A 14,108-nucleotide genomic window follows, 5' to 3' on the forward strand; every position below is an offset into this window, starting at 1 on the left:
AAATTCGGGAAGCTGAAGGTCATCTTCATGAAGACAGATCCCATAACCGCCTCCCAGAGCAGCTCAGCAGCTGTGTCCCAACACTGGAGACGATGATCATATCCCATGTCCCATGGAAGAGTTTTGGGGAGACAAGAAGCTGTGGATCCTCCCCAACTTCAGGAGAGTTTTTGGGTGGCTCTTGGAGACACTTTCTGTGTTTCCTCCACTCCTGTGACCTCCGTGACCTCCTTCCTCCTCCTGCTGTGCTGCTGTTGTAATGCAGAGGAAAAAGATGAGGTATGTGTTTAATGAGACCTGATGGGGTGGTGCGTTGTGGTTCTCCCTCCTGCACCAGGCCATGGCAGAGTCACTCCCACCCAAAGGCTAAAACCCATCACTGGACTTATCCCTCATCTCCTGCAGGTCCTCGCTTTGCCTCTCCCATCCACTCTCAGTGCATAGGATGGGACACGACACTCATGCCAAGTGGACCTACCTGATTTACGCTGGTGGAGATGTCACCCCTATTGAAAGCACCGAGAAGTCATCACCAAGAATCACCAAGGTTGGAAAAGACCTCCAAGATCATCCATTCCAACGGTAGATCACCCGGTCCAACCAATCATCCAAGTCCCTTCTGGATAGACACGGGAACAGTTACCCTCCTGCACCAGGCCAGCATTCCTGCTCTGGACGGGCAGGTTCCTCCTTGCAGAACCCGTTGTTCACGTCTGGTCACCAGCACCCATAGGCAGTGCGGGAACGTGGCCAATTCTTGATGGAAAAGAACCCCCACCGACCTGCCAACCCTCTCCGCTCACACGTATTTACTCTTTGGTTGCGTTCTCATGAAAATCAATCCCAGACCCACCTCCCAGGTACTGTAAACATGACGGACGAGGAATGGGGAGAGGCCAAGGCAGCAGGGAACAAAGCTGCCTGGGTGCAGTGACGCTGCCTTCGCTGCAGTGTGGTGGACAAGCCCAAGCAGGATGCTGCAGGGCCACACGGGCTCCTTTCCAGCCCTCTTCACTGCTCGGCCAGACCTCCATCCCCTCCAGCAGTTTGGGCTCCAGGATGCCCGGTTCCACCCCAGCTTAACCTGGAGGAGGCTGAGTCACAGCATGGGCTCCTGCAGAGCCACTTGCACGAGGTTATGCCAAGCTCCAAGGAGTGATTTTCTCCAGCCGAGGAATGCCCAAGCATGCAGTTAAGCATGCTCCGTAAATCTTTGCTTTCCTGATCTCTATAATAGCTTTTCCTTTTCTACGGCAAAGCTTGAGCCGTCTCAGTTGCTCAGTTGCTATCTTTTACCTGCCCTGACTGACACTGGTCAGCTAAGGAGGTGAAATACGGCGTGTAAATAAGCTGAGCACTCAGCCCAGGGCCTGATCTGACAGTCCTGGAGACAGCCAACACCTCTCTGGTTTAGAGAATTACCAACCATTTCCCAGCCAAAGAGGATTTGCCTCTCAGACCGATGCTGGGTTGCACAGGGCACCCCTATTTTCGTGCTGCGTTATGAATTAAGGATCATCTGCTGAAAGGACGCAAGGAAAAAGCTCTTCAGGGACTGCCAAGAGCTTGGCCCCATTCATATCCTTGTGGCACCCCCACGTGGGGAGAGCCCAGAGGCTCCAGCACCAGCCCCACACTCTGCTTTGCTGGCGAAGACAATCCTGGGGGAAGCAGTGATGAAGCTGACATAGAGACCAAACAATAAATTGGGGTTGGGACAGACACTGGGGAGCACGAGGGAACCCCAAGCCATGGGGGCTGATGGAGTTGGGTGGTTTCAGACAGGGCACAGCCCCCACAAACCCGCCTACGTCTCATCGGAGCATTGCAGAGGAAAGGGGGAGCTGGAAGCATCTGGCAGCACATCTGGTTTGTTGCAGCTGGATGGTTCCAGGCTCTGTCTCTGGGTTTATTTACACCACGGTGCGGTTGGATCGTCTGATAGCCAAAATACAGATGGGGAAGGGAATGGCTGAGACACCCCCAGGGTATAATTGTTAATTATCAAGGACAATTTCATTCTTATAGTCATCCCTTCATACATTTGTTTCCCATTTCCTTTCATTTCTTCACTCTTTTTTCTCTATCTATCCACTTACATATGTCTGTATCTATCTACATATCTATCTATGTATTTGTCTATCCACCTTTCTATATACCTATCTATGTATATATCCATCTATCTACCCATCCATCAAACCATCCATCTGTAGAATCATAGAATCATTAATGTTGGCAAAGACCTCTAAGATCATTTAATCCAACCATCCACCTACCAACAACGTTGCCAACTAAACCACGTTCCCTGATACTGCATCTAAATGTTCCTTGAACACTTCCAGGGTTGGTGACTCCACCACCTCCCTGGGCAGCCCATTTCGATGCCTGACCACTCTTCCACAGAAGAAATTTCTCCTAATACCCAACCTGACCCTCCACTACTGCAACATGAGGCCATCACCTCTCATCCTATTGCTGTTACCTGGGAGCAGAGGCCGACCCCCATCTCACTGCAATCTCCCTTCAGAGAGTTGTATAGGGCAGTAATGTTTCCCCTGAGCCTCTTCTTCTCCAAACTGAACCATCCCAGTTCCCTCAGGTGTTCCTCATAATGTGCTCCAGTCCCCTCACTGCTCCATTATCCTTTCCTATCTATCCATCTATGTAACCATCCATCCATCCATGTGTCCACCTATTCACCCATCCAACTATCCATGTAACCATCCATCCATCTATCCATCCATCCATCCATTTATCCATCCATTTATCCATCCATTTATCCATCCATCCATTTATCCATCCATTTATCCATCCATCCATCCATCCATCCATCCATCCATCCATCCATCCATCCATCCATCCATCCATCCATCCATCCACGTATTCACTCATCCAACTATCCATCCACGTAACCATCCACCCACCCATCCACTCTTCCATCCACTCCCCTGTCCATCTACAACACCTATTAAGCATTATTTCCTATATATTCCTATTTAATACCAAAAGCTGACATCCTGGAGGGAGGTGCTCTCCCACTGAGTGGGGGAATCCCATGCAGGACCACCCCTCTCACTGCAGCGAGCAATTCCCCGCGCCAGGAGAGCTTCTGCTGGCTCAGCAGCCAAAATCTGCTCTGTCATCAAACGCCCTTATTACTAGCCAGAGGAAGCATCTGTCCACAGGGCTTTCACAGCCGGAGCTGCCTCCTGCATGAATCACCCTGCCCATGGTGTGGGCTAAATGGCACGACATGCTGGTGCACTGAAGCAGACGCGTAGCCTTGCAGCAGCGAGGGAACTAAAGCCATTTTCCTGGCTCGCTGAGAGCTTGCTGTTCTCACAGAGGTTTAGACCCCCTCAAGGAATGCGTTTAGAAGGGAAGAATGAAGAGATAGACAATGCACAAGCCCAACTTATGCCTATATTCTCGTTATGATATTGACTCCACGTTGAGCTCCTGCCTTCCTCGTGTGATCCAGCACTGCCCACCCCAAGGACACAGCTCCCCATTCCCCCTGGTATCTCAGAGGGAACAGAGCCCGGAGACCCCGTGAAGGGCTGTGGGATGGGATGGCTGTTCGCACACCGCCGCATTTACACAAAAGCATTCCAGAAGATTAAAATCAATGGGCTGAAGAATTATTTGCTGAACCGCTCGGGGCATTGCAGCCATTGGGTTTTCTTTCTTTCCCTCGCTGTAAGGGAGCAGGACAGCCTCTGTGCTGCCGGGGTTTTTTCCACCTTTTCTCCTTGGCAAGGTGATGTAGAACAAGTCCAGGTTTGGGGTGACAATCCTGAGATCACCCACAACCCACAGTCTCCTTGGGCTTCCCACATCTGCAATGCAACCCAGCATACCCAACGTGCTTGGCAGAGGCGTAGTCAGGACGAAACCAAGGGCCAAACTCCCATCCTCACCACTTTGGAACAGGTTGCCCAAGGAGGCTGTGGATGCCCCATCCCTGCAGGCATTCAAGGCCAGGCTGGATGTGGCTCTGGGCAGCCTGGGCTGCTGGTTGGCGACCCTGCACACAGCAGGGGGTTGGAACTGGATGAGCACTGTGGCCCCTTTCGACCCAGGCCATTCCACCATTCTGTGATTCTATGAAATTCCTTTTCCCTTTGCCTGCTGTCAGCCCAAGGGCTGAGCATTGCCTGCTTTCATTTCTGAAGTTATCAGCAAAATATTTATTTGACCAAGCCATGATAACAGCGGACTGCGGGGCCAGTGCCAAAAAGCACTGAACTCAATGGGAGCTTTTCCTCTTGACAGCAGTGAGTTTTGCAGCGAGGATGTGACCCTGAGCCTGCAATTATAGGTGGTTCCCACACTCCCCAAAGCTCTTCCCCATGCCCATCATTGGCTGTTGGTAGAATCATCAAATCATTCAGGTTGGAGAAGATCTCCAAGATCCCCAACTCCAACCCAACCCACCCCACCATGCCCACTGCCCACATCCCTCAGTGCCACATCCCCATGGTTCTGGAACAGCTCCAGGGATGGTGACCACACCACTTCTCTGGCAGCCTGTGCCACTGCATTGCCATTGTTTTGGAGAAGAGATTTTCCCTAGTATCCAACCTATTTTCTACGAGGATCTGATGGAGGACAGCTCCAAAAGCCTTCCTGAAGTGCAGGAAGACAACATCCACTGCCAGGACAACATCATCACATTCATCCATCACATCTCCACTGTGCCCCACACTATGCTTTCCACACACATCCTTATATGAGATCTATCCACACCTATATGAGATCCCTATGTCCCCACATGAGATCTATCCACCCCATGAGTTGTATCCATCCCCATATTAGATCTATATAGCCCTATATGAGATCTATCATTTCCAATATGAGACCTCTATATTCCTATATGAGATCAATCCATCCCTTGATGAGATCTATATATCCCCTGTATAAGATCTATCCATCTGCACATGAGATCTATCTATCCCAGTGAGACCTCTATATTCCTATATGAGATCTATCCAAACCCATATGAGATCTATCCATCCCTATGAGATCTATCCATCCCTATATGAGATCCACATAACCCTATATCCATCCATATGAGATCAACATAACCCTATATGAGATCTATCCATTCTTATATGGGATCAACATATCCCTATCAGATCTACCCACCCCTATAAGATCTATCCATCCCTGTATGAGATCAGCATAACCCCACATGAGATCTGTCCATCAATATGAGATCAATCCATCCCTATATGAGATCCACATAACCCTATATGAGATCTATCCATCCCTATGAGATCTATCCATCCCTGTATGAGATCCACAAATCCACATATGAGATCTATCCATCCCCATGAGATCTATCCATCCCTACCAGATCTATCCATCCCTACCAGATCTATCCATCCCTATATGAGATCAACATATCCCTATCAGATCTACCCATCCCTATGAGATCTATCCATCCCTGTACGAGATCAGCATAACCCTACATGAGATCTATCCATCGATATGAGATTTATCCTTTCCTTATGAGATCCACATATCCCCATATGAGATCTATCCATCCTATGAGATCAATCCATCCCTATATGAGATCCACATAACCCTATATGAGATCTATCCATCCCTATGAGATCTATCCATCCCTGTATGAGATCCACATATCCCTATATGAGATCTATCCATCCCTGTATGAGATCCACATATCCACATATGAGATCTATCCATCCCTATGAGATCTATCCATCCCTGTATGAGATCCACATATCCACATATGAGATCTATCCATCCCTATATGAGACCTCTATATCCCTATATGAGATCTATCCCTCCCTATATGTGATCCACATATCCCTATGAGATCTATCCACCCCTATATGAGATCCACGTATCCCTATGAGATCTATCCATCCCTGTATGAGATCAACATAACCCTATGAGATCTATCCATCCCCATATGAGGTCTATGCATCCCTCTATGAGACCTATAGGGCAGGACACAAACCCGGACACCTGCAGCACTCTGCAGCTGGAGCACAGAGCTGCGGTGTGTGTCAGCAGAGGACACTGCTGCACTGCATCAGTTAAGGAAGCCCTCCTGGGGGAAGTGAGTCCGACTAATTAGTGGCATTAAATAAACAAATAGCTGCAGGAGGACGGAGGATCCAAGTTGCATTTAGCTTGAGGAAGTGTTAAAGGCTGTTAAAGCCAGGGAAAGGAGGGGGTCACTGGTTGGGAACCGGAGTGAAGCAGAACATCAGTGATGAAGGAGGCAGTGATGAAGCACTTGGGGAAATGCAATTAGGAGAATTGCCTCACGCTCTGCAAACCACCCTGGCCATTTTCATCAAGGAAACGTTCAAATGCAGTTTAATATTTCAAAGGTTTCATTGCAGCAGATCTAATAAGCTGAGGCAGAGTCAGGCCATGCAGGCTGAACCCAAGGCAGTGCATGGTGGGGAGCAGCACTGCTGCCTCCCGGGCTCTGCTGCACCCACACAGCAGCAATGCTCTCCCAGGAAAGCATGCACCATGCTGGGGTGCTCTTGTTTGGCTCAAAGCTGGTGGCTCTGCTCTGCTGCAGGGCACGTTGAGCAGCAAGCTGGCATGGTGCATGGGGACAGAGCACTGCAGGGCTCTTGTGCACAGTCCTGCATCATGTGTGCGCCCCTTGCATGCTCCCTGTTCACTCTTTGCACGCTCCCTGAGCACCCCCTTGTGCATCTCCCTGTGCACACCTTGTACCCAAGCCTTTGCATGTGTCTGTACCCCTTCATGCATCCCCACACGCACCTCTTCTGTGCACCCTCCAGTGCTCTCACTTTCCTCCCATGCAGCCCCTCGTGTGCCCCTTCTGTGCCCTCCCCCATACACCCTTCCTGTGCACCCCTTTGTACACCCTTGTGCACACCCATGTGCACTCTCTGTGCCCCTTCTATGCATCCTCATGTGCACAACTGGTATCCCCCTGTGCAGCCCTATGCAACACCTATGCATCCACTACACAGTCCCATGTGCATCCCCCTCTTACCCACCTGCATCCCCATGTGCACCTCCCATGCATCACCCTTTGCACCTCCCATGCACCCTCTGCACACCTTCTTTGCACCCATACAAACCCCCTGCACCCCCAATGCACCTTCTGTGCACTCCCCATGAACCCCATGTGCTCCCCTAATGCACCCTCCCATGCATCCTGTACACATCCCATGCACCCCCTAAAAGCACCCCCCACATACCTCCCTATGCATCCCTATGCACTCCCCATGCACCCCCCATAGCCCCAGGCACCCCCTAAGCACCCCTCCATACACTCCCATGCACTCCCTATGCACCTCCCATGAACCCCCTCTGCACCCCATCCATCCTCTGTGCCCCCCTATACACACCCCATGCACCCCCTATGCACCCCTATACTCCTTCTACATACCCCTACACACCCCCTATCCACCCCTCCCATGCACCCCTCCATACACACCCATGCACTCCCTAAGCAATCCCCATTCATCCCCTATTCAACCCCCCACACCACCATGCAACCCCTTAAGCACCCCCTATGCACCCTGCCATGCACCCCCTATACATTCACCCCCCATGCAACCTCTGTATACCCCTTTGCACCCCCCATACACCCCACAAACCCCATGCACACCCCAAACATCCCCTCATACACCTCCTACTCACCTCCCACGAGCCCACTCTGCAGCCCTATACCCCCTCTACGCTCCCCTATATACACCCCATGCACCCCTTTTGGACCCATATGCACCCCTATGCATCCCCTGTGCACCCCCTATTCATCCCCTGTGCACCCCTTATATACCCCCCCCCCCCCCCCCCCCATGCACCCCTTATATACCCCCTATGTACCCCTATACACTCCCACACACCCCCACGCACCCCCTCCCGGCCGCAGGGCGGCGCACTCCCCGCGGGCCGCGCCCACGCCGCCTCTCTGTTCCTCCATCTCTATGGTAGCCGCTCTAGGCAGCCCGGCGGCCTCCTCTCGTCTGCTCCCTCTGTGGCGGGTCGCGCTCCCGCCGCCTCTCTCCCCTCAGCGCGGCGCTCCCGAGCCGCGCTCCGCCGCCTCCCGCCCCGCCGGGCCCCGCCTCCTCCCCTCCCCTCCCCTCCCCGCTCCTCAGGGCCGCGGCTCGGGACGCCGCTCTCCGCCCGCTTGGAGCCGTGGGGGAGACGGCCGCGTTCGTTTCCTTTCGCCTCGTTCTCCCAGCCCGAAGCGGGAGGCAGACGGCGGCCGCCCGCTTCTCGCCGCCTCCTCCCGCTCCTCCTCCTGCAGCGGGGGCCGCGTCCTGCTGCCGGGGGGGGGAATTGATGTGGAGACCCCGCGCAGCACCATGCAGCCCCCGCCGAGGAAGGTGAGGGCCCGCCTTGTGGGGGGGGCTGTGGGGCTGACTGGAATGTGGGGCTGTGTTTGGGTGGGGGGCGGTGGAGCTGAGTGGGGTTTGAGAAGGGGGGGGGGTCCTGGCTGGGATTGAGGCGGTGTTTGAGAGGGGGGGGGCTGAGGTTGAGTGGGGTTTGAGGCTCTCTAAGGAGATGGAGGGGTTCTGGGGGGGCTGTGGGGCTGGGTGGGGGGTGGGGCCGCGTTTGGAGCGGGAGGGGGTCTCGGAGTGTGAGGGATGTGGGGCTGGGTGGGGCTCGGGTGGGGGTCGTGAGGTGGGGGGGAGGTGGGGCTGAGCGGGGTTTGAGGCAGCGTTGGGGCGGGGGTCGTGGAGCTGAGTGGGATTTGGGGCTGGTTTGGGGTGGGGGGGGTCCTGACTGGGATTTGAGGCAGTTTTGGGTGGGGGGCAGTGGGAGTGATGGGGATTTGGGGCTCTGTTTGGAGCTGAAGGGCATTCAGGGCAGGTTGGGGGGGGGCAATGGGGCTGAGTGGGATTTGGGGCTGGTTTGGGGGGGGGAATCCTGACTGGGATTTGAGGCAGTGTTTGGGGGGGGTGCAGTGTGAGGCTGTGTTTGGGTGAGGGTTGTGGAATTGACTGGGATTTGGGGCTGGTTTGGTGGGGTGGGGGGTCCTGACTTTGGGATTTGAGGCAGTGTTTGGGTGGGGAGCAGTGAGAGTGATGGGAATTTGGGGTTCCCTTGGGAGTTGAAGGACATTCAGGGCAGGTTGGGGGGTTGGTTGTGGAGCTGAGTGGGATTTGAAGCTGTGTTTGGGTGTGGGGCAGTCACAGGGTGAGGGTATTTGTGCTGAGTGGGATTTAGAATCCTAGAATGGCCTGGGTTGAAGAGGACCACAATGCTCATCCAGTTCCAAGCCCCTGCTATGTGCAGGGTCGCCGACCAGCAGCCCAGGCTGCCCAGAGCCACATCCAGCCTGGCCTTGAATGCCTCCAGGGATGCATTTAGGGTTGTGTTTGGGTACTGGGAGTGGGTTCCTGGGCACATCTGGGGGCAGTGAAGATGACTGTGATATGGGGCTGTGTGTGAATTGCAGGTGTGGAGGGGGTCCTGAGCAGGTCTGGGGGGGTGGTGGGGCTGGTTAGGATCCTGGTTGTTGGGATGGGGCATATTGAGATTGACTGGTATTTAGGGTTATGTTTGGTTAGCTTACAGGCAGTTTGGGGGGGAACTGGAATTGATTGGGATTTTTGTTTGCGTTGGGATTGAGGCTCATAGGCAGGTGGTGAGGGGGACAGTGGTGCTGACTGGGCCTTGGGGCACAGTGAGGGGGGGTAGTAGGAATAGAGGTGTGCATAGGAGTTTGGGGAAATAGGGCTCTGGGGGGGCTTCTTGGGGTTGGGAGATGCAGAGAAGGGAAGGGCTGTGGGGGAGGGAGCAGTGGTAAAGTGGGTATGGGGTGGGGGCTCCGAGGTGAGGTCTGCAGGCATCAAGGCACAGGGAGGGGCTGGGTGCAGAGCTCTGCACTGGGTGCTGGGGAGGGTGGGCACCGGTGATGCTGGGCTGGCTGCATTGAAGCTGTGGGTTTGGGAAAAGGCTGCTCCTGGTGCAGGCAGGTTGCTGTATGGCAGATGTGAGCTGTAACAAAATCTCGAGCCCTGCGCTGCTGTGTGGGGATGGGTTTCTTTGCTATTTGGAAGGCTGCACCCTGGGGCTTTGCTATATGGAAGGGGAGCCAGAGCCCCCCCCAGCTGGCTATGGGGCAGGAAGCTGCTGGTTCCTGAAGGGTGGCAGAGGGCAGTCTGAGATCCGTGAGTGCCCTTTGCATCGCTGTCTGCTGAGATGCAGTCGGGCTGCTGCTGCTCGCCGTGGATCTCAGAGGTCTCCTACGTGATGCAGAGATGGATGGGTGCAGAGGTGGGATTGCAGGGCTGTGCTGCCTGGAGGCTGCGAGGGGATGCAGGCTGAAGCCTCCTGTTGTAGCCCTGTCTCCTTCCTGCCTCCTCACCTCCCATTTCACGAAAGCAGAGCGGATCTCACTGCTATTTTAGTTTGTGTTTGGCTTCTGATCGATAACAACGTGCGTGTCATTGTTTGCCAACATGGTGGCACTTGAGATTATTTCCATTACGTGGGTCATCTCGTGTAGGTTTGTTTATTTTGAACTGATTTCTTTCATGCACAGATGGGAAATGTTGAAGTTCACATTAAAAATAGACCCTTTTTCTGCTTGGAGCTGGGGACATACATGGGATGTCCTTCATTTTTTGTTGTGTCTTGTGGGCACTCGTGCAAAACTTGTCAGTGTAATGCGATTAAAGGGTGCTTGTTGTGGGGGATTGTTTCAGTGTTAGGATTGAGGTGGCTTTTGCTAGTTGATGAGGTGGAGATTTCTTTTTTTCCTCCTCTTGGCTGGTGAAGGGATTTGGGTTGTCTCTCTGCGCCCATTGGGTTGGGCATTCTGTCCTCACGAGTGCATGATGTCTTCATTGATCTGATGATGGCTTTTCAGGCTGACAGATTCCCTGTGGTCACGGGAAGGTCAGAGGGCCCTATAAAAACAGAGCAAACACCACCACCCGTGACCCTCCAGGGCTGTGCATCCCTGCTCCCTGTGCCACAGTGCTGGTTGCTGGGGAGGCTCCCAAAGGATTGAAATGGAGCTGAACAATCACAGGGATGGGAGGAAAATCACACCGACGCTGAACCCGACCTCCTGAAGCCTTTCAGAGAGAGCCCTTCTGGTGCTCAGCTGAGGAACAACTTGATGTTCAAGGCCAGGCTGGATGTGGCCCTGGGCAGCCTGGGCTGCTGGTTGGCGACCCTGCACATAGCAGGGGGTTGGAACTGGATGAGCATTGTGGGCCTTTTCAACCCAGGCCATTCTATCATTCCATGATTCTGTGTTTGAGCTGTCTTAAGGTGACAGCAATTGTAGGACAGCTGAAGTGCTATAAGTGCATACATGTTGCAAATTTTTACCCTCTTAACCCATTTCTTTCCAAGCTTTTCTCACAGGTGGAAGTCTTTTGTTGCACGCAAACCATCCCTCTGCCTTTTGAAATAAAATGGCCCTTTCCTTAACGTTTGGGAATTAATTTGGGAGCCTCACTGCCGGTGGTGTCAGCACAGGCACTGAATTCAGCTTTTATTAATGCTGCTTAGGGTAAAACTGCATTCTTAGTGCTGTGTCCCAACTTTCCACTGCAATGTGCCATTTCAAAACAAACGAGCAAAAGGAATTATGTTTTTCTTGGCGAGATTTAGCTTAAACTTTAACAAAACTATATGTGGCCTGTGTTTGATTGTAGGTGAAAGTTACACAGGAGCTGAAAAACATCCAGGTGGAGCAGATGACAAAGCTGCAGGCCAAGCATCAGGCAGAATGTGAGCTACTTGAGGATATCAGGTAAGGTTACAGAGAGCGTTACCAGAATTCCTTCAGGATCCAGTTTTTGGAAGAACGTTTGAGTTACAAAACTTCAGGAACTGACGATGGAATTTCCTCTCTGGATTTCCTGCTTTCAGGCTGTTAAAGTTCTGACACAGCTGGAAATTATAACTGCAGCTAACACAATGCAAACGCTTTTTTCTTCTCTTCAACGGGGGAAGTGCTTAAAAAAAAAACCAACTCCCAAACAACATACCGAAAGCATTGGGCTTTTCAGCAGTATTTCTCTATATAATAGACGGAGACTTTGATTTACTGCTTGTAAGAGGCTGTTAAAATTATTACAGATCTTTTAAAACCACTGATGATTTACATCTTGCTAGGAAGAGCTTTGAACAGCACTCCTAAATAGATTGGTGTGGGGGGTTTTTGTTTGTTTTTTTTTTCTTTACCAGAAACAAGAAAATATTTGCGTTTATAATTTAAAGATCAGTAGGGAAAACCTACATGCCATCAATTCTGTGTTGCTTTTGCACAACAAGGAGCTCTTGGAGTGGGTCCAGAGGAGGGTCACTGAGATGACCAGAGGGCTGGAGCAGCTCTCCTGTGAGGAAAGGTTGAGGGAACTGGGCTAGTTTAGCTTGGAGAAGACTCCAGGGAGACCTCATTGTGGCCTTCCAGGACTTGAAGGGAGTGTATAAACAGGAGGGGGAGCAGCTGTGTATGAGGGTGGATGGTGATAGGACGAGGGGGAATGGTTTTAAACTGACACAGGGGAGGTTTAGGTTGGATACGAGGAGGAAGTTTCTCACCCAGAGGGTGGTGACGCACTGAACAGGTTGCCCAAGGAGGCTGTGGATGCCCCATCCCTGCAGGCATTCAAGGCCAGGCTGGATGTGGCTCTGGGCAGCCTGGGCTGCTGGTTGGCGACCCTGCTCATAGCAGGGGGTTGGAACTGGATGAGCACTGTGGGCCTTTCCAACCCAGGCCATTCTGTGATCCTTTAACGTAAAAGTTTCCTTTTAACAACAGAGGTGGCAGTGGGTGCCTGGCTTTCTGTAGGGGTTTGGTCTCTCTGCTTGGACCAATTGTTAGAATGGTTCTTCCTTCCAGCATTCAGCAGTGGGGCTGCTGCCTTCCTCCTCTTTGTAATTTCTTCAGTCTGCCCTCCTGCAGAAAGGTATCCTGAGCATTGTGGGCTCTAGAGCAGCAAAACACGTGGAAACATTGGCTCAGAATGCTTTATTTTTATTATAACATAATTTTTAATGTTAATTTAATTTGTAAATGTTGATGTTACGGATTAAGAGATGGGATTATTTAATTCATTAAGGTGATCAGTAAACAGGCACGGTCTGTTCAGCATTTGTGTTACGGTCAGTCTGTGTTTGCAGAATCACTGTGTGGATTTGCATGTTAAACATGGAGCGATGCAATGGGATATGACAGCTCCATCACCTCCATGACTTGTTCAGATAGCAGAGAATGGGGATGGAGGGGACAGCAGAGTTCTGGCTTAGAAATGCTTGCTGAAAAATGTTGTTTTGTATATGTTGGCATATATGTGCCGGCAGTCAAACCGTGCACGCAGTCTTTATAAACCAAAGCACTTGTCTGGGCTTTAATGCTCTTAATTACATTCTTAATATCATTTCAGTCCAGTTTTGTATAAAACTTCAAATATCTGTCATGCAGAAGGGATGTGAGGAAAAGATCACAAAGTTCTCTTATGAGTTGTGTACTGAAATGTGCCCACTGTCTGCTATAGTAGAGGCAGATGACTTTTGGCAGTAAACCAGATCATAAACATACTTTTCATTCCAGTAGCTTTGATATTTTTTTTCCAAAACTGAGCACTGTTTTCAGTGTTTATAGTTGGAAGGTTTAAACTGTGTCATTTGGAGAAGATGAAGGCTGCTGCTGTTTATTCCCAATGGGATTCTTAGTCGGGGCTGAGGCAAGCAGGTGTAACTGGCTTCTCTCCACCCCTCCGCAGATAGCACATCTCCTTAGGGCTGTACATACACCAAACCACCGTGCTTAATTACATCTAAAATGTGTCTTTTTTCACTGATAATACAGTGTTTAGCATGCCAAGGATATAGCTTCAGGTCATAGAGGCCGAGAAGAAAGGCAGTGTGTTTTGCTTACGGAGAGCGTGCTTGGAACTTGACAAAGCTACGTGCAGGTAGTTGAGCTGAAAGCTTTGCTGGGGGTTGGACAACTTCTGACACAACGTAAAACTGTAATATGTATAAAAATTGTAATATCTGTTGCAGCCTTACAAACTGCTCTGCGTTTTCCCTTCTGTGTGACAGCTTAGTAGCAGCAAAGCTGGAGTATCTTTTTATGACCTGACAAGGCTATAATGAAAAATGTG

The 14,108-nt window shown here is 51.5% G+C and overlaps 1 protein-coding gene and 1 long non-coding RNA gene across 3 annotated transcripts in view; both read left to right on the plus strand.

Annotated features, from left to right (window-relative positions):
• Positions 1-143: 143 nt before the first annotated feature.
• Positions 144-791, plus strand: LOC121109252. Its single transcript, XR_005844619.2, has 2 exons — positions 144-279; positions 406-791. It is a non-coding gene; the product is annotated as an uncharacterized LOC121109252 (long non-coding RNA).
• A 7,326-nt stretch (positions 792-8,117) lies between these two features.
• Positions 8,118-14,108, plus strand: part of FCHSD2 (FCH and double SH3 domains 2) — a 120,264-nt gene continuing 114,273 nt past the window's right edge. For both annotated transcript variants that reach the window (XM_015280992.4, XM_015280993.4), the window contains exons 1-2: positions 8,118-8,357; positions 11,649-11,746. In XM_015280992.4, the coding sequence (XP_015136478.1) occupies positions 8,337-8,357; positions 11,649-11,746 (119 nt within the window). In that variant the 5' untranslated portion in view covers positions 8,118-8,336. The remainder of the gene's footprint in view (positions 8,358-11,648; positions 11,747-14,108) is intronic.

Source organism: Gallus gallus, chromosome 1, assembly GCF_016699485.2.
Source record: "Gallus gallus isolate bGalGal1 chromosome 1, bGalGal1.mat.broiler.GRCg7b, whole genome shotgun sequence".
In the NCBI taxonomy this organism is placed as follows: domain Eukaryota; kingdom Metazoa; phylum Chordata; class Aves; order Galliformes; family Phasianidae; genus Gallus; species Gallus gallus.